At 50.9% G+C, this 25,097-nt stretch overlaps 2 protein-coding genes across 7 annotated transcripts in view; both read right to left on the reverse strand.

Moving 5' to 3' along the window:
- The window catches only part of CHD5 (chromodomain helicase DNA binding protein 5), a 63,701-nt gene extending 53,020 nt beyond the window's left edge, over positions 1–10,681 (reverse strand). For 4 of the 6 annotated variants that reach the window (XM_053576554.1, XM_053576555.1, XM_053576559.1 and 1 more), the window contains exon 1: positions 10,308–10,508. In XM_053576554.1, coding sequence (XP_053432529.1) covers positions 10,308–10,386 — 79 coding nt within the window. In that variant the 5' untranslated portion in view covers positions 10,387–10,508. Of the gene's footprint in view, positions 1–10,307 lie in introns of all 6 variants that reach the window. The other 2 variants (XM_053576553.1, XM_053576558.1) reach the window with 2 other exon arrangements.
- Positions 10,682–16,784: 6,103 nt separating this feature from the next.
- Positions 16,785–24,696, reverse strand: RPL22 (ribosomal protein L22). Its single transcript, XM_053576575.1, has 4 exons — positions 24,626–24,696; positions 22,670–22,774; positions 18,873–18,997; positions 16,785–16,985 (listed from the first exon to the last, which is right to left on the reverse strand). Exons 1-4 carry the CDS (start codon positions 24,635–24,637, stop codon positions 16,841–16,843), a joined length of 387 nt encoding a protein of 128 aa, XP_053432550.1. The 5' UTR covers positions 24,638–24,696; the 3' UTR covers positions 16,785–16,840.
- Between the last annotated feature and the right edge of the window lie 401 nt (positions 24,697–25,097).

Below are 25,097 nucleotides of genomic sequence, written 5' to 3' on the forward strand. Positions count from 1 at the left end.
TGGGGTACCTTTGAAGAGGGGGCTGCCTGTGAATTCCGTGTCTGCCGCCACCCCCCCACTCACCTCCAATCCAGAAGAGAAGGCTGGCGCAGTTGGACATTAGACCACCATGGGGGCATGGCGGCCTAGGTGTGCCTCCCACCGGGGGAATCAGAAGTAAGAAAGGGCAGCCGGACCCAGAGCTCCTGGGCACAGACCCTGGGCCAGCAAGGGGCTCCAGGGAGAATCGTCTTAGGACGTCTTAGCAGCAAGAAGACACCACAAGAAACAAACTACCCAGAGCAGAGATACGGCTACCCTCAGGGGCAAAGGAGGCTTCCAGAAGGAAGAACCTCCAAGAGTCCACGAAAGGGGTCCATGAGAGAGCTGGCCCTCCACTCCAGCCTGTGGCCCAAGTGTCCCCTGCCAACTTGTGTGCCCAAGAGCATGAGTGCCCCCCCATCTCCTGTGTGCCCGCAGCAACCAGGGAAGCTGCAGGGACAAAGAGAAGAAGCGTCCAGGTCCTGCCCCCACCCGGGATAGAAGAGGGAGACACAGACAGGAGTGTCAGAGTCTGAGGACCACCTCAAGTGAGACCCTGAGGAGGGCAAGAGGTCCTGGGGACACCCAGGAAGGTGGCAGAGCATCTCCCCTGCTGAACCGAGCTTAGAAACAGAGCCCCTTCCCCACAAGGAAGGTTTTTCTCAAAATCCTCATGGCTGCCCAAGGCCAGCACACTCAGAAACCAGCCACCAGGGATGCAGGACTCCTGCGTGCATAGCTAGGATACTCAACACCCAGCTCCCACCTCTACACAGGTGGCCCCCCCACCTGGCCTGGGACCCCTGCCCCCAGAATCCCACACAATGCGGGCCGCCCATCACTCAACCCAGTTCTAGAGGACACTGGTGGCCCAGCAGGTGCCCCCCACCCCTGCATCCCACAGGACCGGTTCCTGCACAGACCCCCCACACACACCAGGGGCAGACGGGGGAGGCATCACTGTCCAGGACAGGGGATGTCCTCCAGGGTGCCCAGGCTCCTCCCTACCCGGGGTGCAAGTCCCACCCTGCTCAGCACAGCCCCTCCCCATCCTGAGAGACTGGGAACTCCAAGAAGGTCCAGGCGAATACAGGGATAGTAAGGGCAGGCTCCAGGCAGGACTGGGCACTGCCACAGGGGAGGTGGCCTGAGGTCACGTGAACTGGCAGAAGAGAGGCACTGCTGAGCAAAGGACCCTGTGGGGGCACAGCTGCCACAGCCTTGGCAGGGCAGGGAGGGCATGTGGGCCAGGCCAGGCGCAGCCAGGGGAAGGCAGAGGCTGCTCCAGCTCCCTCTACCCTGTTCCTGTGAGTCCAGATGTGGGAGAGGCAGGAGCTTTTAAACCAGCTGAAAACATGTCCTGGAGGGGAGGCTCTGGGGGAATCAGTAGGACTGGCAAGGCAGGCTGGGAGGCCAGTGGAACGTGGTCCACACCTACCCCCTCCCCATTCTACTTCCGCCTCCCCCGCAGGAGACCGCCTGGGCAGAGCCACCCCCACCGTGGTGGTGCCCGGCAGCGCTTATGTAATGGGCTCTGGCTGATGCAATCTCAAGGGGGGGCAATGCCTCTGTTTCCTCCCAGCTGTCCCCTCCACGCAGGGCAGATTAAGGAGGGCCAGCCAGCTCACTGCCACTGACTGACCGACTGACCAGCAGAACAGACAGGGTATGCACACATGGCCGCAGGAGGTTCTGGAAGGAAGCCCAGGACCTGCCTGTGAGTGGGGAGGAGGGGACCCAGGCTCTGGCCCTAATCCACACACAGAAAGAGGCTCTGAGGACATGGCTCCAGACCCTCTGTCATGAGACACACCCCCACCACACTCCCACCATTCTCAGAAGACCTCACTGTCCAGGGCCATCTGCCTGATGAAACCCTTCTCTGAAAAGGTTAGGAGCTAGCACATGAAGCCTGGGAGCAAACTGGCCCACACCTTCTCTGACAGGTCCGTCCTCTCCCCACACAGCTTCTGTTGGGGTCCCCGAGGACACCGCACGCCTGACCCTCTGTGACACTACCTCCCACCCCACACACTCTGGCCTTTAGCCAAGCCCAGCCCCCTCCACCCACTCGGACCCTCTCCTTCCTCTGCAACACACCCTAAGCTTTCAAAACCAAACCCAGGGAGTCACCACCCAAGCCACCCAACCATCAGCCACAGCTTGAGCACCCAGCCCTGTGCCCCATGCACCAGCCCCCCGCCACTGCTCCCAGCAGCCCATCTGGTGGGCAGAGCAGGGGCTCAGGGGCTCCACACCCAAGGGTATGAGTCAGTGACAGGGTGGAATCCCACCCGCCCTCAGCCAAGGGGCTCCAGGGAGGAGTGGCCTCTCCATGGGACTGTGTCCTGCAGGCTCTTGCCCTCTAGGCCTGCCTGGCATTGTGTTTCCAGCCAGCCCTGCCCCTCCAAGGCCATAATTAGGCCATAATTAGCTGAGTTATCTCTTGCCCCTGAGCTTCCACTCAGAAGGGGCCTGGAGAAGAGGCGGGTGGGGTCTGAGTCCGACCTGCTGCTGCTTTCTCCTGAGTTCACTCAGCCCTCACTCAGCCCATGGGACCTCAGGCTGGTCGCAGTCTGGCCACATGAGGAGGCCTCTCTCAAGGTAATGCACCATAATGGCTGGAGCAGCCAATACCTGCACACCACCTGCACCAGGCTCAAAGCAAAGGGCAGTGATAAATTCACGTTAATTTGGCCGGGTGGGGTGGCTCGCGGCTATAATCCTAGCATTCTGGGAGGCCAAGGTGGGTGAATTGCCTGAGCTCATGGGTTTGAGACTAGCCTGAGCAAAAGCAAGATCCCATCTCTAAAAATAGCTGAGCACTGTGTGGGCCCCAGCTACTCGGGAGGCTGAGGCAAGAGAATCGCTTGAGCCCAAGAGTTTGAGGCTGCTATAAGCTGTGACGCCACAGCATTCTACCCTGGGTGACAAAGTGAAACTGTCTCAAAAAAAAAAGAAAAAAAAAACTTTTACATTAATTCATCCCTCCACACAGCAACCTCGGGAGATGGGTACTATTCTAATACCCTATTCTCAGAGGGCCTCTCAGCTGGCAGATGGCAGAGACAGCTTTGAGCCCAGGCCGGTCCCTGGTCTGAAAGGTCACAGAGGCTCCTCAAGGGCCAAGCCTGGTCCCCCACGCAGTCCCTACACACCTTCACAGGTCACGCCCAGGCTCCAGCCCCCACCTCCAGAAGGGCTTGGGAAACACAAGGTGATCAGAGCAAGAGAGAAGCCAGGGACTGCAAGAAAGCGAGGTCATCTGACTCTGAGTTGTCAAAGAATTTGAGGGACAAGAGCTGGGGCAAGAGCTCCATCACCAAGGTGACTGTGCCCTCCAGGGCCTAGGATAGGGGCTACTGCTCCCCACCTGCCAGCCAGCACCAAACAGGGAACGAGGCCACCTGGTGGCCAGCTGGCAGAGACACAGGACTTCAAACCACCACCGGTTCCTGGGCAAGTCCCTTCCCCATGAGCCTGTTTCTTCACCTGTAAAATGGGCCTAAGACTGCAGCCTTTCTCGGTAGGGGGAGGTGGGGGGGGGGGCAACACAAACTGAGAATGAAAAGTGCCCAGCAGGTGCTCAGCAATGGTGGGCAGAGCCCTAGGAAGCCCCGGGGACTCAGGTGGCGGCTGGTGAGGGCGCAGGAGGTGGTGGTCTCTGGTTTACGCACTGTTGGGCCACAGGTTCTCAAGACCACCCAAGGGCTGGCCAAGGAGGGGTCCCATTAGTCCTTGGACCTCCACCTACTGCACAAGCTTTATGATGATGGGGGGGTACTCCCAAGAAAGGATTAATAATTTATTTATGACACTTAACAAAACCCAGACACCACCTCACTGTCATATCATCAAAAGAAAGCATCAGTCCTGGGTGAGGAGGGATGAGTGTAGGGAGGAGTGGGGCAACTGAGCCTGGGGCCCAGGGAATGGGGGTGGGGGTGAGAAGGCAAGAGGCAAGGAGGGGAGGGGCTTAGAGACCCTGGGAGAACAGAGAGGAGCAAAAGAGAAACAGAGAGGGGCAGCCAGGCAGAAATGGGAGGCTCAGAGGCAAGACCTAGGGCAGGGCGGTGCCTGTGGCTCAAAGGGGTAGGGCGCTGGTCCCATATGCCAGAGGTGGCGAGTTCAAACCCAGCCCCGGCCAAAAATTGCAAAAAAATAAAATAAAATAAAAACAAGACCTAGGGTAGACAAAAACTGACAGTCATGGGAACAGAGCAAGATAAAGAGACAGTAGAGAAGGAAGCAAGGACAGAGCCACAGAGAGAAGCAGGAAGTCTCAAAGGTTTTCTAGTTAAACACCACTCACTGCACTCAGTATCTGGCACAAACAGGGTACACTGGGTAGATGGTGAATAGATGGATGGATAGTGGGTAGCATGAAGGATAGATGGATGGTAGAATGGACAGGATGGTGGATGGATAGATTGATAGATGGATAGTAGATGGATAGATGGATAGTGAATGGACAGATGGATAGATGGATGGTGAATGGATAGGTGGATGATGGATGGATAGATGGATGGTAAATGGATAAATGGATACATGGATGGTGAATGGACAGATGGATGGATAGATGGATGGTGAATGGACAGATAGATGGACAGTGGATGGATAGATGGATGGTGAATGGACAGATGGGATGGTGGATGGATAGATGGATGGTGGATGGATAGATGGATGGTGAATGGATAGATGGATAAGATGATGGTGAATGGACAGATGGATGGATGGATAGTGGATGGATAAATAGATGGTGAATGGATAGATGGATAGATGGATGGTGAATGGATAGATGGATAGTGGATGGATACATGGATGGTGAATGGACAGATGGATAGATGGATGGTGAATGGATAGATGGATAGTGGATGGACAGGTGGATGGTGGATGGATAGATGGATGGTGAATGGATAGATGGATGGTGAATGGATAGATGGATAGTGGATGGATAAATGGATGGTGAATGGACAGATGGATGGATAGATGGATGGTGAATGGATAGATGAATGGTGGATGGATAGATGGATGGTGGATGGATAGATGGATGAATGGATAGATGGATAGATGATGGTGAATGGACAGATGGATGGATGGATAGTGAATGGATAAATAGATGGTGAATGGATAGATGGATAGATGGATGGATAGTGGATGGATACATGGATGGTGAACGGACAGATGGATGGTTGGATGGATGGATGGATAGATGGATGGTAAATGGATAGATGGATGGTGAATGGATAGATGGATAGTGGATGGATACATGGATGGTGAATGGATAGAGGGATAGTGAATGGATAGAAGGATGGTGGATGGATAGATGGATAGTGGATGGATAGATGGATGGTGAATGGATAGATGGACGGTGAACAGATAGATGGATAGTGGATGGATAGATAGATGGTGAATGGATAGATGGATAGTGATAGTTGGATGGTGAATGGATAGATGGATAATGGATGGATAGATGGATGGTGAATGGATAGAGGGATAGTGGATGGATAGATGGATGGTGGGTGGATGGATGGTGGATGGATAGATGGATGGTGGGTGGATAGATGGATAGTGAATGGATAGAGGGATAGTGGATGGATAGATGGATGGTGGATGGATAGATGGATAGTGATAGATGGATGGTAAATGGATAGATGGATGATGGATGGATAGATGGATGGTGAATGGATAGATGGATGGTGGATGGATAGATGGTGAATGGATAGATGGATAGTGATAGATAGATGGATGGTGGATGGATAGATGGTGAATGGATAGATGGATAGATGGATGGTGAATGGATAGATGGATAGTGGATGGATAGATGGATGGTGAATGAACAGATGGATAGTGGATGGAATGATGGATGGTGAATGGACAGATGGATGGATGGATAGATGGATGGTGAATGGATAGATGGATGGTGAATGGATAGATGGATGGTGGATGGATAGATGGATGGTGAATGGATAGATGGATAGTGATAGATGGATGGTGAATGGATAGATGGATAATGGATGGATGGATAGATGGTGAATGGATAGATGGATAGTGAAGGATGGATGGAGAATGGATAGATGGATAGTGAAGGATGGATGGTGAATGGATAGATGGATGGTGGATGGATAGATGGATGGTGGATGGATAGATGGACGGTGAATGGAAAGATGGATGGTGGATGAATAGATGGATGGTGGGTGGATAGGTGGATGGATAGATGGATGGTGGGTGGATAGATGGATGGTGGATGGATGTATAGATGAGTGATGGATGGATAGAGGGGTGGTAGATGGATAGGTGAATGGCGGATGGACAGATAGACGGGTGGTAGATGAATAGGTGTATAGATGGAGGACGAATGGGTGGTGACTGATGATTAGTTGGTTTGTTTTATGGGAGGATGGGTAGTGTTTGGGTGGCCAGGTAGATACATGGATAGATGAATAGATGGGTTGGGTAAGTGACTGGATGAATTGATGAAACGACAGATGGACCTTAGGCCCAGATCAACTTGGAATAAGAGTGAACAACCCCCTAGCTAAGCCACGAAAGTGTACTGATCACCTCACTCCTCCCAAAAGGATATTAAATACAATCAGCCTCCCTGGGAGTCTCCCACATCCACACTTTCTTGGGGGAGAGGGATAACCTAAAAGCTCAAGGCCCTTTAGGAATCCTGACTGCCACTTTCTCCTGCCCCCTTGGCCTAAGAAAGCCTGAGAAGCTCACAGGCTAGGGCTAATCACGTGCCACTGAGGCCAGGGGACCACACTGCCCAGTCAGGAGAGCCTGGGCTCACCAGCTTTGGCTGGGATTGGAGAAGGGCTCGGTCAGCCAATCAGGGAACTTGCCTGCCCAGCAGTCGCCCTAAGGGTGGTTAGAGCCGCATCTTATGAGCTCCTCTCCTGCTTCCCTCCAGCCCCATCCCAGGCTTCACACTCCCAACCCTCCTCCCACCCAGGCTCCCATGCCCCCAGCCTTACTGGATGAGGGTATCAATCTTGGAAGCATTTCCTTGAGTAAGGCAGGACAGCTGCCCTCCTTGAAAGGTGCTAATTATACCAGCCACAGTTTACTGAGCACCTATTATGTTCTGGGCACTGTGACCTAAATGTTCCACATGTACTGTCTCACTAGTCCTCACAGTAACCCTCTATGAGGTAGCTAGTGCTATGTCCCCATTCTACAAGTGGGGACACTGAGGCAAAGCACTGGGTAGCTTGTCCAAACCCATCCAGCTAACAAGTGGCAGAGCTGAGATTCAGGCCCTCACTTTGACCAGCTGTCCAACTCCCAAGAGAATTCGGCAGCTGCTGGTCCCCAGGCCAGAATGTGTGGGCACCCACATGGCCTTGCTCCTCAGAGCAGGCTCCCTCACCTGCCTTCATACAAGAACACTGCCGAGAGAGAGCAGAGTTCTGAGGGGGGTCCTGAGACCAGCAGTGTCAAAAGAGGAAACAAGTCGCAAGTAACGAGTCTGATGACAGCACCTCCCACTGCAAACTGCAGCATTTGGGAACCAGCTGGTGCTGGTCTGGGGTATCACAAAGGGCTGTGAAGGAGAGCCTGACACAGGCCTGACCGGGCCGCCTACATGGCCAGGGGCCACGGGTGACCTAGGGACTCCCAAGCACTCAGTCACCTAGACCATAGCCATGTCTCAGGTACTCATAGTTCCAGGTCCTGAGCATGGCAGGTGAGCAAGGGAGTCACACTAGGGAGAAGCCCGCAGACACAGAAGTAAACTGGCGATAATGTTCCAGAGAGGAGCAGGAATTGCTGAGAAAATAAAACATGACCATGTGTCTCCCCCATGCCTGAGCCAGGGGTCCCTACCCATTGTAGCATTTGAGCTGGAACCTAAATGACCAGAAGGCAGCTTTGAACAGAGGAAAGAGCGGGTCAGACAGGGGTCACAGTCAGGACCCAAAGGCAGGATGGAGTTTGGAGGATTCCAGAAGCAACAAGGAGGCCTGTGTGGCTGCACTGCAGGAACAAGGGGGCTTGCGGGGAAAGGTGGATTAGAACAAGGGCTTTGTGACTAATCCAAGTCATGGGAGATGAGGTCTCACCTGTGCACAGGTGACCCTGGCTGCTGAGCAGGGGAGCCCAGCAGGAGAGGACAGAGGCTTGGACCAGGAATGTGGAGAGAAGCTTGGGGAGGCTCTGAAGGCAGTGTAGCTGGTCTTGCAGAGGGGCCAAGCAGGCTGTCTCCTCTGCAGGCTCTGCGACAGCCTCACCTGCTCTGCTGGGGTGGGGGCTGGGGGAAGAACAGATTGCTGGCAGCAGACTTTGACCTCAGAAGCCCAACCTCTGGGCCCAGTGAGTGGGTGCTCCCCCAGCCTGTGGGCACATTCCTTGGCCTTCTTCCCTCCCCCAGCTCCTCATCCCAACACAATCGGGGAGCTGGAGTATGAGGCCAGAAATGGGATCAGAGACTCCCTCCATCAGGAGGTCCATGAAAAGTCCCAGAAAAGAGCCCATTACAGGGCGGCGCCTATGGCTCAATGAGTAGGGCGCCGGCCCCATATGCCGAGGGTGGCGGGTTCAAACCCAGCCCTGGCCAAACTGCAACAAAAAAATAGCCAGGCGTTGTGGCAGACGCCTGTGGTCCCAGCTGCTCGGGAGGCTGAGGCAAGAGAATCGTGTAAGCCCAAGAGTTAGAGGTTGCTGTGAGCCATGTGACGCCACGGCACTCGACCCGAGGGCGGTACAGTGAGACTCTGTCTCTACAAAAAAAAAAAAAAGAGCCCATTACAGCTGTCCTGCCTCCAACCATGCCATTAAGGGGCTACACCCCAATCACCACCATGACTATCTGAGGAAACCAGTGGACCGGCTCACTGATGGGCCAGCCTCCTGGGGACAAACGGCCACAGGTTTCCATGCCTGTGCTTGGCCTCTGTTCACCCTCTAGGGAATGGGTCTGAGTCCACAGACCCAGGATATAACAATCAACCTTGTCCAGGCAATCTTGCCCCCACAAGGGGACACCCTACCTCTACTCCCAACTCTACCAGGCTCTTTGCCCATTTGGGTTAAAAGTTAAGGAAAAACCAGGCTCCTGCAGTGGCCCAGTCACAGCCCTAAAACCACTAAGCCAACAAGCAGGCAAACAGCAGGGGGGTGTGGCCACCTGGTGGGAGACCCTCATTGAGGAGACTGGGAGTTGCCCTGTCTCCTGCCACACAGGTGTTGGAGGTGTCAATTTGTGGAATATTCTCATCCCTGGAGAAGGTGCTCCTGGGGGCCAAATGCACATTCCTGGGCTGGGAGAGCCCCCTCTTGGCCTCCCAGTAGTGTCTCAGAAGTCCAGAGGAGCCAGAGTTGGTACCAGAAAGCCGAAAAGTAGTTCCTACCCCCGAGGGAGGGCGCAAGACTGGTTCACAGGGTGGGGCCCTACCCAGCTTGGGAGGTGGGGGAGACGTCCCAACCAATGGTGAGCAGTTAACTTAAGAATTCTCCTGCAAAGGAACCTCTGACGGACAAACCCTATTTGTGCCAAATTGTGAGAGATAAGAGAGGTGGCAAGGGCGGTGGCCATGGGTGTCAGGCCCTTAGCCAAAGCCGGGTGGGTTGGGAACGACAGTACGCTGGGCGACGGAGGACTGGAGGAAGCAGCGAGCGCTGGGGCGCGTCAGGAGGACGCCAGCGCCCGGGCAAAGTGCTTGGGAGCAGCGGTCACAGCACCCAGAGGCCGGGAAACGGGAACAGAAGTCCGAGCCCGCGCGCCCGGCACGGAGCCTTTCTGGGCCCGGAGGGAGGGGAGCCGTCCCAGCCTGACGCTCGCCCCGCTCCGGGCCCCACCCAGCCCGCCTAGCGGCCGACACGGGCTGGAGCCGGGGCTGGGTCCCGCCTGCCCGCGGCCAGGCCAAAGGCGCGCGGCGGCGGGGCGAGAGCGCGGGCTTCGCCGCGCGGAGAGCCAGCGCGACTCCCGCCCCCTTCAAGGGCACGCGGGCTGACCCCGGTGGCGCCGCGCCCCCTCCTCGCCGGGACGCCCAGTGCAGGCCCCCTCCCGCCGTCCTCGGGCCCGCCTGGCCCGCGCCGCGGCCGGGGGAGTCGATCGCACCCCGCCCTTGGCTGCCCGCGCGCCGCGCCCCTGCGCTCGCCCGGCCCCGCGCCCTTGGCAGCGCGGCGCCAGTGGGGCGGGAGCACAGCCCGCAGCCCGGGCGCCCCTCCTGCGCGGCGCCAGCACGGCCGCGCCGCCCCCGCAGCCGCGCGCCCCGGCCCGGCCCGGCCCGTCTCGGCGCCCCCGCTCCGGCCACGGCGCACGGCGGCCCGCTCACCTGACATCTCGCCCTCGTTCTCCATCTCCTCGGTGAACAGCCGCGGCAGCTCCTCCTCGGTGCCCAGCGGGCCCCGCATGCCCGGCGCGGGGAGGAGGGGAGGTGGGCGGCCCCCTCCCGCCGGGCGCGGTGCCAGCCTTAACCCGTGCGCTGCCGGACGGTTGCGCGCGGCGGGCGAGGCGGCCTCGGCGAGAAGATGGCGGCCGCCTGCCCCCCACCCCCCCCCAAACCTCCACCCCCCGTCTGGACCCCCCTTCCTCTCGGCCGCCTTAGCCTGCTCCCCGCAAACCCCGGGCCGCTCCGCCCCCCGCGCCCAGCAGCCCGAGTCCCGCAGCCGGCCGAGGGTGGCGGCGGCAGCGCCGGCGGCACGGCGGGGGGGCGGCACACATGCCCGGATTGTGACGTCCAGTCTGGTTGCTGTGGCAACCCCATCCCATCGTTCCGGCAGCGCGACTAGTTAACAGCAGAGAACAAGTTGGGGGGCTAGTCTTGAGTCCCCGGGTGAGGGTGGGGGACAGGGGCGCTCCGGCAGAGGCAGCCGTCGAGGAGCCCGCACGCCCGGGGACCCGACGGCCGAGCGGGCAGCTGGGACTCGGGCGAGCCTAGGCGTGGTGGGAGGCGGGGAGACGCCGCCCTCGCGCACCTTGGGCAGGGCCCGCGGCCGCCACCCAGCCCGCCAAGGCGCTCGGCCCTGGGGTCTCCCGGGCGGCGAGCCCAAGTTCCCTTTCAAATCACACGCACCTGGCTCCGGCCCCGACACGCTTCTAACTCCCTTTCCAAAGAGGATTATCCGAACTTGGGGAGGGGACGCGCTGGAGACAGAGGGTCTGATTTCCCCAGAAAAGTCCATACAGGTTGGCCCCTCCCTGACCCCCTCACCCCTGCTCCCACCGCCCATCAGCCCTGCTCCAAAATGCCCCTCCGGCCCGCGTCCGGTAAAAACGCGCGACGCCCCTGGGTGTGGTGCGGACCTGTGTGGTCTCTGCCCCAAACTCCAGCTTAGAAGCGACAGCTGTCGCGGAGAGGGAAGGTGCCGCCACCACCAGCCCTCGGTCGTTAAAGGTGAAGATGGAAGCCAAAGTCCTCGGGAGCAAGACTGGAATTTTAAATGAGCGCTTTCAGGCTGGGCGGCAACAAGTCTTCAAGCTACTCTAAGAACGCGAGGTTTCAGTGGCCGGCGGGATCGCCAGCTCTCTAACCTCAGAAGGGCCTGGGGCCAGACCCGCTGAGGGAACGCGCTGGAGATCGCAGGGCCAGCTGAAGGTGGAAGCAGGGGGAGATGGGGAGGGGACCGTCCCTCTGGCACCTGCCCCTTTCGGCCAGAATTTGCCAGTGTCCGTGCCACTCTGGCAGCACTAGGACGGCCTGGCGCTCCCTACCCTGGCACCTGTGAACCAGGAAAGTTGTACCCACGTGGTGAGGGCCCCTAATACCACACTAATTAGGGAGGTGGCCACAGTCCAAGGCACGAATGGTGAGTCCAAGCTCCTGACCAGAAGGCAACCGATGGCCTGGGGAGGAACTACTGCAACGCAGTGGTCCCCTTCTTCCAACTCAGAAGAATGGCCAGGAAGTCCCGAATGAAAGGGCCAGTCTGGGACGGTCTCCTGGGATGAAATTACTAGGAATCCACACTGTAAATAGTGAGATCAGCCCAGCAGCAGGCAGGCCAGGAAACCTAAGCCTTGGGTCCAGGGCTGTATTTCCTCAAGGAGAAGCCAGATGGGACAGCCCAGACCACAGAGGCTTGAGCCCAGCCTTCATCTTGGGAAAGGAGCAAATACCCTAAGCACCACCAAACCCACACACTCCATAGCTCCCAGCCCCCAGCACCTCTGTCATCCCTATCAAAGGTCCCCTGCCCCACTGTAGAGAAACTCTCACGGTATCTCTCTTCTGCAGAAAACCACACACACACCATTAACCTTGGCTCCCATTTCCAAGGCGAGGATGATAAAGTCAAGATTATCATTCAAAAAAGAACGATTCTAAGTGCTCAATTGTCAGAGAAGAAATACTGTCCTTCATAATGCTTTCCCTGCCCCCAGCCCCCACTGCCCTGGTAACAGGGCCAGCTTACTGACCAAAAGGGAAATACAGCAAAAACAGAGAGTAGAAACAAGGATTTTGAACTACAAATCACTAGTAATTTTTTTTTTTTTGCAGTGTTTTTTTTTTTTTTTTTGGCCAGGGCTGGTTTTGAACCCGCCACCTCTGGCATATGGAGTCAGCGCCCTACTCCTTTGAGCCACAGGTGCCGCCCAAATCACTAGTAATTTTAAAGGACAACCCTCCTTGTGAAACTACTAAATGTGCATTTTAATGACAATGGACTAAAAATGCCTAATGCAAAAGCAATCCCGGAAAAAGGTGAACATTCTATAAACTCTGCAGTTTGAGAACAAGCCTATCATTAAGGTTATACCTTCCGAAGACAAGATTCTCATGTTTGCTGATCACAGAGCTCATAATTACACCTCAGTGTCAGTTCAAAAATCAAAATATTTTTTAATATATTGGTTATAAAATCATCAAGGAAAAAATGTTTCCCTAGAACAAGAGTTAAAATAAGGAATCATCTTTTGCACATACCATACTCAACCTCCATTCCTGGGCTACATGAATTTCTCCAACAGGCACCCCAAGTCCTGCCTGAAAACAGCTCTTTTTCTTTTTTTTTGGTTTTTGTTTTTTGCAGTTTTTGGCCGTGGCTGGGTTTGGACCCGCCACCTCTGGCATATGGGGCCAATGCCCTTCCCCTTTGAGCCACAGGCACCACCCCCAAGACAGCTCTTTTAATAACATGCCCCCATGTTGTGGCCACCTGATGACACGTTAGACTGCTTCTGGGCAGTGGGGCTTGTACCTACATTGCCTCACAGCCTGCCACACACATAGGTCAAGGAAGTAAAACAAGAGCTCAAAACTCTAATGCCTGGGAGCGTCCTCCCCAGCAGGGGTGAGACAGCAGTGCTCAGGATTGCAACGGCCTCTGAAACAACACCCCGCACCCACCTCCTTCACCCGCAGTGACAAGGCCCTCACCACATCTGAAGCCTTTTTCTCAAAGTATGAACCTTGCACCACCTCAATCCAAATCACTTGGGGTTGCAAGGGAAGAAGGAACTTCTCAAAAACAGAGAGCTTTCTCCTTCTGAGAAAGGAGCCATGGAACACTTCCTGGGTCCCAGCTATGGTAGGAGCTCACTCACTCAGCTAGTCAGCACAGCCTTTACAGACTGTTTTAGCTTGGCCCAAAATAGCCTAGGGAAAAAAAAAAAAAAAAAAGAATGTGGATCTCAAATCCATCCCAAAGACCAAAAAATGGCTGGATTAGAAATTCTTAGTTTTCTGTTCCTGGAGATAAGCATCATCATGGCATAATTTAACAGATGGTCTTCCACCTGCTTCCTTTAGGTGGAGGACCACCTCCTTGCTGGGACAGGCAACCCCCACACCATGCCTCTCCTACCTTCTCCACACTCTTGAAAGAAAAGAAACCTGTACAACTCCTTCCACCAGTACAGGCCCATTACTGTGACTCAGCCAACAATGGGGCAGGAGCCCACCCAGCTCCTCCACTGGGGGGCTAGCCTACCAACCACTGCTGTGGTGTCTCAGCTATCCCTACCCTGGGGGGGTCTTTGGATCCCAACTGGCCCTGCCTTCTGTCCTGATCACCGGCAAGATGGCCAATCCCCTGGGTATTGACGGATCTGTAGTTGCCTCTTATACGGGACCCAGGTCCTTGCTGCCCCTCTTCCCAAAGGACAGCATACCTCTCTGGGATAGGAAAGGAAGCACATTATCAATGTTAACTTCTAGGCCTTCCCGAAGTCATCAGCGACTTCAGAGGACCCATCATCATCCCTTCACTGGGGTCTTGCTCACCTCCCAGGAAATCAAGTGTCCCCTAAAAAGACTGAGGCCTAAATAACCTGCTATCAACTAAGAATGACCACCCAAGAGACTATTAGAATCTGGCCAACAGAGTTTCTCACGGTAAGGAACTAGGCCTACTGTATGAGGCCTAGTGGTGGTGCATGCCTGGTCTATGAAAACTAGGTCAAGTTAAGGAAGTGGTCAGTGCAGGGAGGTGGTCAGCTATGGAGGCTCTACTGTATTTGGTATGCTCAAACCCCACACATCCCCCATGTTTCTGGCCACCCGTGCCAGACAACACCGGTGAGCAGTTAGGACCCATGTATCTCCATGCTTGGCTGTCCCTGAAAAGGTATGTGGACAGTACCACAGAAAGGCACTTTCACCACCAGAAGCGTCACAGAAGGGAAAGGACAGGCTTTTACAGGGAAACGCATTAACCCTTTAGAAATAACGCGGTGCTGGTGCTTGGTGACGTTAAACCATCTCTTATTGTAATTCCCTGGCTGCACCAACACATTCCAGGGAAGAGAGGTGTGATTAACAATCAGCTAATAAGATTATAGCCGTTTTCCATTTCATGACTTTTGAGAACTTATATCACAGCTTGTAACCTTCCATAAAACCAACCTATTTCAAATCCAGTGGGGTGGGGCGAATGAGGCAGGTGGGGCATGAGGAGACAAACCAAAGGGTGACTGATCTAAAATGTGCCTTGGGCACAACCGGTGTATTGAGTGAAGTATCACCCAACTTCACACTACACGTTCCCCATCAAAACCTGCCATTTGTTTGCAGCTGTTCTCGAGGCTCTGGATCTGAAAACTCCACATAGAACTCAGTTACGGCCAACACCAGAATCTCGCTGCAGGGAAACTGTACAACCCAGGTGAAGCCTAAGCCTAACGAAGACCAAGGTAACTGTGGGTACAGCAACTCATCAGTGAGGATAGAGCTTTAATTGCTGAACAGATTAACATGTCATCTCAACCCTTTAAAAAAAAAAAAGCCTTGCACAACAATAGTAGCCATGTGTTAGCCACTTTAATATAAAATGTGATCAAAACTCAATTACAAGAGTTCAAAAAGGCATAGAAAAACCAATGAGTTTCAATTTTATTACAAGTTTTAAAATCTGGGACTACTTTGAAAAAGCTTATAAACTAATTTCAGCCCAGAGTTAATTTTTTTCACAACCAATCCAAAAATTACTACAAGGGCACATCAATGCAACAACCAAGTGAAATTTGCCAACCCCAGTCACAAACTGATTGTCAGTAACCACCATAAGGGACATGGCCTAAGAGCAACTGATGCCTCACTTAAGTTTGAAAGAAACTGCCTACTGTGAGGGCAGAAAATATACAAGCAATTCTCCTTCAAGAAATTTGCATAGAAATAGAAAATGCTAGAGCCTTTACCACAAATGAAATTGCATTGCACTCAACATGTTCAACTCAATCCCGAAGAGCACCGAATGTTAAATTAGAGCCAGGGCAGGACGTGAACATTCAATTTCAGCCTTGCAACTCACATAGTGCAATTTCAGGTGTGGAAACCAGCTGCAGGCAAGCTCTTTAAAAACATGAATTTTATCCACCATAATTATAAAACAAGGCTAACATTTCTGCATTATTGTTTGGCTTTCAGAAGGGCGTGATGAGGCATCAGGGTCTCTTTCAAAGCCAGACTCAGCAACAATTACATATTCCCAGCCTCGAGAACAACCTCTCAGTTCTCTGGCCTCTGCACATATTGGCACAGAATCTTGTAGACACACCACTGTTTGTAGAATGACTTCTGACATTAAAGTCACAGCCTAGGTGGCACGGAAGCAGCTATTTCCTGGGCATCTCCCACCTCCCCTTCACAAAAGCCTCCAGAGCCCTCAGCATCCAGGTCTGGGACCCTTACAGGAGACCATATGTGAAAGCTCCACTCCAGCGCCCCCTGCTGGAGACCAAAGACTTCGTTGCAAAGACTTGGTAGGAACAGTAATTTACAAAGTCATTTTTTATACATAGTTAATTTAGAACCTGGGACTTTGACCATATTGCTCTCCAAACCCTTTTATAGAGAGTAGTCGAATATGCAGCAATGCTAAAGGAGCACATTTTATTTCTACAGGAAGAAAAAGAATTAGTATACAAAATTGTATGCATCAAGAGTAATTTACAACCAAAAAATGAAAACAAGACAAATGGCCCAGAAACCTGCATTTATTGACACTGCCATTCCTCCCGTAAGAGAATCTTAGAAGTTACCTGGTTTGCTTTTAATTAATGAGAAGAACCCACTTGTATTCCTCTTTGTAAAAGCACCAGATAAAACTGACCGTCACACTTGTACAGATGAAGCAGAGACTAAATGAAGCTCACATCTCCACACCTCATCTACCTGCTCAATGATCATCAGTTCCCTTAAAGTCACCTTCTTCTATTTTGGTATTACTACTTCAAGAGAACTGAAATTTTCAAGCAAAAAAAAAAAAGTCAAGTTACAAATAAGTAAGTGGCAGCCCAAGGGAAGCCCTTTTACTATGATTTCCAATTTTCTGTTCAATCCATACTGCAGAGATACAAGGATAAGCCACCATTTTGGTTCCGAAGTTTTATTCAAGAACTCATACAAAAAATTTCAGATAAATGAATTTAATCCTCATCTTCTTCCTCTTCTTCATCCTGGTTAATTTGGAAGTAACGTAATTCGTAACTCTCTTTGCTGTTAGCAACTACGCGCAACCAATCACGTAGATTATTCTTCTTCAAATATTTTTTGGTGAGATATTTCAAATACCTGCAGAGAAAGGACACTTGAGAACTACACTAGACAAATGGCCATCTTGCATTCCCAAACACTTTAACTTTTACAAAACCTGCATATTCAAAATCATTACAATGCAAGGTCTGTTCCCGTGCATCAAAAATGGCAAAGAGGAGGCAGATATACCCAACCGATGGTCTAATAAGAGTACCAGGAGCATGTCATCTAAATTGGAAATAAGGATGAGAACAGATAAATGTAACAGCTGTCAATTATACAACAAATATCTATAGAATGGTTTTGAGTCAGCACTGGAGACATCTCAGTAGTAATTTGATAACTGAGCACACGGCCCTGTACATTTTACTGAGCAATCACTAGATTCCCAATGAGCTCCTAGTACTTTGTAGACATCACTCCCTGAGTCAATCTCCTTGTGAGGTTGTCTAGGTTATCAGGATTGTTTTAGGGCTGTGTCATGCACTCTCTGCTATGTGTGGCTCCACCTAGTACACTGGACAGGGTGCCACCCACCATTGCGCTCAGCCCAGCAGAGAGCACTTAGATTTTTTAATCCATCTGGCTAACTGCTGCCTTAGCCAAACTGCATGCCTAACATCCTAACTACATCATAAAGATAATAAGCCTGCAATCTTGTTTCCTCCCAGACCCATTTGCTTATGAGGTCCTGAGGAGAGCTACTCTGCATCTTCCCAAAGCCATGCAGAGGAGGAGAATGCCACACAAACTCAATGCTGGGCAAAGCAATCCTACCAAACAACGGTTTCTCCCAGTATAATATGTGTTTCATGATACTTACCGCCTCTTGAAACTGTTATAAACCAGTAGACTCTCCATATCCAAGACATGAACACTGTTTAATAATGTTCCTACAGCAATAAAGCCATCTTCACAAAGATGTGAAGATCTCAGGTCAACTCTATCCACCTTTCCCTACATAAAAATAAATCAGTCTGGTCGTACCATCTACAAATAGCCTTTCCTCAATTATTTCTACCATAGTGTATTCAAATGAGATATTTAATTCAAAATTTCAGGAAGTTTAAAAATTTCATAATTGAGCCAGGCATGTTGGCTCACACCTGTAATCCTAGCACTTTGGGAAGCTGAGGTAGGTGGATTGCTTGAGCTCAGGAATTCAACAACAGCCTGAGCAAGAGCAAGACTCTCTCTCAACTAAAAATAGAAAAATTAGCTGTGCATTCTGGTGGGCACCTTTAGTCCCAGCTACTTGGGAGGCGAGGCAAGATCACTTGAGCCCAGGAGTTTGAAGTTGCAGTGAGCTATGATGACACCATTGCACTTCCAACAGAGCAAGACTTTATCTCCCAAAAGAAAAAAAGGAAAAGGAAAGAGCTCTTCACTGTGACCTAGAGGCAAGGGAAGATGTTATTTTTAAGAACACAGTCTAAGGGCTGGGTGCAGTGGCTCACACCTGTAATGCCAGCACTTTGGGAGGCCAAAGCAGGAGGATCGGTTGAGCCCAGAGTTCAAGATCAGCCTGGGCAACACAGCAAGACCCTGTCTCTACCTCCCAAAAAGCGTTTAATTAGCTAGATACAGTGGCACAAGCCTATAGTCCCAACTCCAGGTATCATGTGAGCCCAGAAGTTTGAGGTTGTGATTAACTAAGACCCTGACTACACTCCAGCCTGGGTAACAGAGCAAGATCATCTTTAAAAAAAAAAAAAAAGACAGTCTGAACAAGTCTAAGCAACTACTTGCAATACTTTAGCCTGTGAAAGACAAATTTTACAACAGTGAAATACAGTCGTTCACTGCCTCCCACACTGGCATTGTCCAGAAATTAACGGCTGCAATCACAAACCCAACCACTTGTCAGGTGATCCCCTCCTGGCCAGGAGGAACTGAGTGAGCCACTGGCCACTGCCCACGCACCTTTTGGAGAATGGCACCTCAGAGGTGACCGTGATCTTGCTCTTGCTTCTCTCAATGGTCACCACGCCTCCCCCAAGGTTCCCAGCTTTCCCATTCACTTTGATTCTCTCTTGCAAAAACTGCTCCTGTAGAAATCAAATCGACCAATTAGTGAAGCAACAGGCTACACACCTCAACAGCAGAGTATTTTTTTACCTTCTTGTACTCCCAACACTGAACTAATATCATTTTTTAAATATTTAATATAACAGTTGTATATATATTGGCTGGGCGCCTATAGCTCAGGCGGCTAGCGCACCAGCCACATACACTGGAGCTGGCAGGTTCAAAGCTGGCCCGGGCCTGCCAAACGATAATGACACTACAACTAAAAAATAGCCCGGCGTTGTGGGCAGGTGCCTGTAGTCCCGGCTACTTGGGAGGCTGAGGCAGGAGAACTGCTTAAGCCAAGAGTTTGAGGTTGCTGTGAGCTGTGACTCCACAGCACTCTACCCAGGGCAACAGCTTGAGACTCTGTCTCAAAAAAATTAATAAATAAGTTGTATATATTCATAGGGTACAATATTTTTTTTTGAATATCCATTCTTAATGATAGCAAATCTTTAGCTATTCACACAATTTGAAATCTAGGACTAGCAGGAGAAAGCAGCACTATTATTGTATTACTTACATATACTATCATATACTTTATAATATGAAAATATCTTAGCATGAACATACTTGACTGCTTTCACAGAAGGTCAAATATGCCTCTACACAGAAAGCCTAGTGGCCAGTGCAAGAATACACAGGAAACCCAAGGCCAAACGTTCACAAGGAACATGCAACAAAAGTCCAAGCAACTTCTGAATCTAAGAAAGGTAAAGCATTGTTTTCAGCACTATTAGAGAAAATAAATCGTCAATCATGAAGAAAGAACAAAGACATGCAGTGACCAGAGGCCAAAGCAGATGGATTGCCTGAGGAGTTCAAGACCAACCTGAGCAAGAGCAAGACCCTGTCTTGATAAATAGCTAGGCGCTGTGGCAGGCACCTATAGTCCCAGCTACTAGGGAGGCTGAGGCAAGAGAATCGCTTGAGCCCAAGTTTCAGGTTGCTGTGAGCTATGACGCCACAGCACTCTACCAAGGGCAACAAAGTGAGAGTCTGTCTCAAAAAAAAAAAAAAAAAAAAAAAAGACATGCAATTACCAAAATAATTCTAGATCTGGTCTCCACGACCACACGCCACAGAAGAGACAGCCCCACCAGGAGCCAGAGATGTACTCTCTGCAGTCCCTTTATATGGGCCTAAGTAAGCCAATCACCTCTGTGGGCTTCAGGAATCTTTGCCCCAAAACCCAAAAGAATGTTGTTGGGGTTTTCTTTGGTATCTTGCTATTGCAATGAGATGTTCTTTTTTGGTACAAAACTCTTACATTTCTCTATTTTAAAACTCCAATACAAAATGTGTTAGCCATAGATGATTCAGTATGATTAGATCAGAAATCTTCACTTTTACATATTAAGACTCCTAAGTGACTTCAGTTTTCTATCCTAAAGAGGCATCCAGAAAGAAAAGACACAGAGAGATGAGTGAGCTGAGGGAATGGCTTGTAGAGGGATGGAGGCAGGGATATTGCCACTATGCAGGTACCAGACTTTAAGACACCAAGGTTAAGGAGGAAAAGAGGCTGCAAGAAAAGGCACAAGTTACTGGTGAGAGAAAGAACTACGGAGCCAACCAAGAGACTTCTTAAAGAATACAGACGCAGGGCGGCACCTGTGGCTCAGCGAGTAGGGCCCCGGCCCCAAATACTGAGGGTGGCGGGTTCAAACCCGGCCCCGGCCAAACTGCAACTAAAAATAGCTGGGCTTCGTGGCGGGCACCTGTAGCCTCAGCTACTCGGGAGGCTGAGGCAAGAGAATCACCTAAAGCCCAAGAGCTGGAGGTTACTGTGAGATGTGACAGCACAGCACTCTAACGAGGGCAATGGAGTGAGACTCTATCTCTAAAAAATAAATAAATAAATAAATAACACAGATGCAGGCTCGGTGCCCATAGCTCAGTGGGTAGGATACCAGCCATATAAACCTGAGCTGGCAGGTTCAAACCTGGTCCAGGCCTGCTAAAAAACAATGACAACTACAACCAAAAACTAGCCAGACGTTGTGGCGGGCGTCTGTAGTCCCAGCTACTTGGGAGGCTGAGGCAAGAGAATCACTTAAGCCCAAGAGTTTGAGGTTGCTGTGAGCTGGGATGTCATAGCACTCTACCAAGGGCATATTGAGACTCTGCCTCAAAAAAAAAAAAAAAAAAAAAAAAAGCAGATGCAAAAAGATCAACACAAAGGCAATAAATTATAAGAGGTCACCCAGGCCCATTCTATATCATTAGTGGTCATAGGCCAAGCCTTCAATTTTTTTATTTGAAAATTATTTTTGTTGTAAAGGTACTGATCCTGGCAATAGGTGACCTTCTAAAGAATGAAGAACACACGTAGAGACCTCTGTACACAAATACCAAGTATGAATTCCCCAAGCATGACTATTAGAAGAAAGAATAAAATGCCAAAACCAAGTTACAGTCAAATGTGGCAGTGAGATTTTAAATTTCCAGATTAACTGAAATCAAACAGAAAATAAAATAAAAATTTCTCGATTCAAATTGAATAGAGAAATATTCAGAAATAAGTAAAATGTACAGAAAAAAATGAATACAGAGCAAGGAATGAAAAATATAGTTCAAAGTAAACCCTGCAGTTCAGACGTGTAGTAAGTAAAACAGAAAACCAGGCGGCGCCCGTAGCTCAGTGGGAGGATGCCAGCCACATACACCAAGGCTGACAGGTTTGAATTCAGCCCAGGCCAGCTAAAAGAACAATGACAACTTCAACAACAAAAAAAATAGCTGGGCATTGTGGCAGGTACCTGTACTCCCAGCTACTTGGGAGGGTGAGGCAAGAGAATCACTTAAGCCCAAGAGTTTGAGGTTATTGTGAGCTGTGACACAAGGGCACTCTACCCAGGGCGACATAATGAGACTCTGTCTCAAAAAAAAAAACGCACAAAAAAACCCAGAAAACCACAGAAACCGCTGCCATCTGCTTCACATCTTAAAAGTTGAGGGCCAGGCCGGGTGCGGTGGCTCACACCTGTAATCCTAGCGTTCTGGGAGGCTGAAGCGGGTGGATTACCCTGAGCTCACAGGTTCAAGGCTAACCTGAGCAAGAGCAAGACCTAGTCTCTTTAAAATAATAATAATAATACTAAAAAAAAATAGCTGGGCATCGTGGCAGGTGCTTGTAGTCCCAGCTACTCAGGAGGCTGAGACAAGAGAATTGCTTGAGCCCAAGAGTTGGAGGTTGCTGTGAGCTGTGACGCCACAGCACTCTACCCAGGGTGACAAAGTGAGACTCTGTCACAAAAAAATTGAAGCCCAGGACAGAGGCAGCCTGTAAAGGATCATGGCCCATCACTTATGCTTAAAAAGGGGCTGTTGGACCCTATGAAGCTGGCCTGATTCTTGGTGACTTTAACATATAAATCACTTTTGGGAACTAAAGCAAAGGACAGGGAAAATGAGATACTCCTCTAGCACCTATGTGCTAGAGCACATCTTATTTATTCCTCACAACTGCTACATACACACAAGACAGCAAGACTTAGAAACAAATTCTCTGAATCCAAGAATTAAATGATACAGCCAGAACTGTCAAGTTGCTCATAAGCCTGAAAAAAGAAATGTACTCCAGTAGGTTTTCTCAACAGTTACCTCAAAAGGTCATGACCATTCCCAGTGGCAATAATGTAACTTACAAAATTAGCAGCATCCATGATTCCATCTTCTACAGGGTGGGTACAATCAAGCGTGAACTTCAGAACTTGCTTCTTTTTTTTGCCCCCCTTTGCCAAAAGTTTTTTCTACGAAAGTACACACACAAAAAACATTAACAGAATGTCAATAGGCATAAAAGACCACACAAATAGGAAACACATGCAATTGTGTTCCCCTGCAAGAGCCCCAAGGGCCACCCAAGAGTAGCAGAGGTATAATTAGAAAGATACAGCTTTACAAGCTGGGGGGCCTATGGGGTCATGCCCTTTTCATAGGAAAATGATTCTTAGCACTCTGGCCCTATTCAAACTCCAATCTCTATAGGCATAAAAGTCTGTCAGTTTCAGGAAATACTACTGTAGTTTATTCCAGGATTAGGATACAGGCACACAAATGCTTGCAAACCTACAATTCTGATCCTGGTCCTGTGTTTCCAGACTAGGGTCCTGATCCATTTTAGCTAGTCTCCCCCCAATCCTGTCTCACCTACCTTCTCAGGAACAGCAGGGAATTAAGGCATTCTAGCTCTTATCCACTTCAGTTTAGACAAGGTTAAAGCTAAAACTTACAGTCTTTTACAAAACTGTTAACAATTGCTGCCTTTGAGCGGCGCCTGTGGCTCAAAGGGATGGGGTGCCGGTCCCATATGCTGGAGGTGGTGGGTTCAAACCCAGCCTTGGCCAAAAACCACAAAAAAAAAAAAAAAAAAAAAAAAGAAAAACAATTGCTGCCTTTTTTGATTGGCTTAATCTATGACTTAGTACTTCCAAACAACCAGGCAGAGCACATCCTATCAGGTCCCAGTTTATTCGCGCTTAAGAAATGCATATTAATCTTATGATTAATCTACAAACTCGGGTACCATAGAAATAATTTGTACATCCTACTTACCTGTATTTCCACTTTCAAAAGCTTTGAAGAATCTAAATAGACCTTTCCAAGAACATACTTTACCTCCCTTCCTTTATATTTAAAAGAACTCCATCTAAAACTTGGTATAAACTTGGCCTACTTTTCAAACATTTAAGTACTACAAAAACCACTGATTTCTTTTTTTACAGCGTCTCTTCCTAGTAACAACCCAAGAGAGCTGCTTTAAGATCTATCCCTGAAAATAAAGTATCTTCAAGCAGGAGATCATGATACCTTCCACCGAGGTTTTAAACCAAAAGCATAAAAATGCATAAAAGCATTTAAAAGCCCACCTAGGCAAAAAAGTCGGAGAACCGGAAATATTAACCAGAGCCCCAATAAAAGAAGAATAGGACAATCTTGGGACGAAGAACAAGAAAACACTTTCTCCAAGTAATCTGCAGGAAGGACGATCTGCAGACAGACAGTGACACGAGAGCATCTCACAGCCCAGTCAAAGCATAGCTAAAGGAGCATGCAATTAGGGGCCGACCCCCAAAAGGTCTGCACAACACTCTGATAAACTAATTTCCTCCGGGGACCCTCAAACCCGGGCCCCCTCTCCGAGAACAGGCCGACCAGACTACCCTTTTGCAGATACTTCCCCCAGTCTTGGCCGTTTGCTTCCCAATTGCGCGGCTCCCCAGGATGGCAGGTCCCCTTCTTCCCCGCCCTTTCAGGTAACCAGGCCCAAAGCCGGCCTCCAAGGGCCAGTGATCCGCACAACCACCGGCACAACCCGCAGCTCAAACGATCCAGCTCCCGGCTGGCCCAGATTGGAGCCCGAGCCCGAGCCGTGGCTTCCCCGACCTCCTGGGTCTCCCTCACGGGCCTCAGGCCGCAGCCTCCCTTCGCCCACAACGTGCTGGGATCGGCAGCACCCCTGCCCGGTGCGGCCTGCCAGCCCGCCCGCCCCAGACCGAGGGTGCAGAGCTCGGTCCCCAGCGCGCCTGGGAGCGCGCTGAGCTCGGCGAGGCCCACGTGCCTCTCTCTGGAGCCGAGGCCTCACGCGGAGCCATACTAACCACAGGAGCCATGGCGGCAGCGGAGGCAGAAAAGGAGGTGAGCGTACTACGCAGACGCAAAGAGTCCGCTCCGCGCTGGGCACGCAGGGCCCAGGCAGCACTAGCCGCTCTGCCACGCCCCTAGGTTGCCACCATCTCTCCGTTCTGTACGACCGGGGAGCGATTGGCTTTCCCTGTATGGGAGCCACCTCCTCTCCCCGGACTTGGAGGGTTGCGGGGGCAGGAAGGAGGCTGGACCGCCTGTCCTACTGCGAAGACCGGAGTAGGGGAAGCTAGTCTGGACGAGCCTAAAGGGAAAAGGGATTGGTTTTCTCTTCGAAAGACTTTCCTCAAAGAAATAAATTCAGTAAGCCGTATATCACCTGCTAATGGGACGGGGACCGAACTCACTAACTTGGGGAGTTGAGGAAATCCCTTCTGGCCGTGGAGAAATTTGCATCAGACGTCCCTAGGCCGCAGACCACTAAGGCTT

This window comes from Nycticebus coucang, chromosome 22 (assembly GCF_027406575.1).
Source record: "Nycticebus coucang isolate mNycCou1 chromosome 22, mNycCou1.pri, whole genome shotgun sequence".
In the NCBI taxonomy this organism is placed as follows: Eukaryota; Metazoa; Chordata; class Mammalia; order Primates; family Lorisidae; genus Nycticebus; species Nycticebus coucang.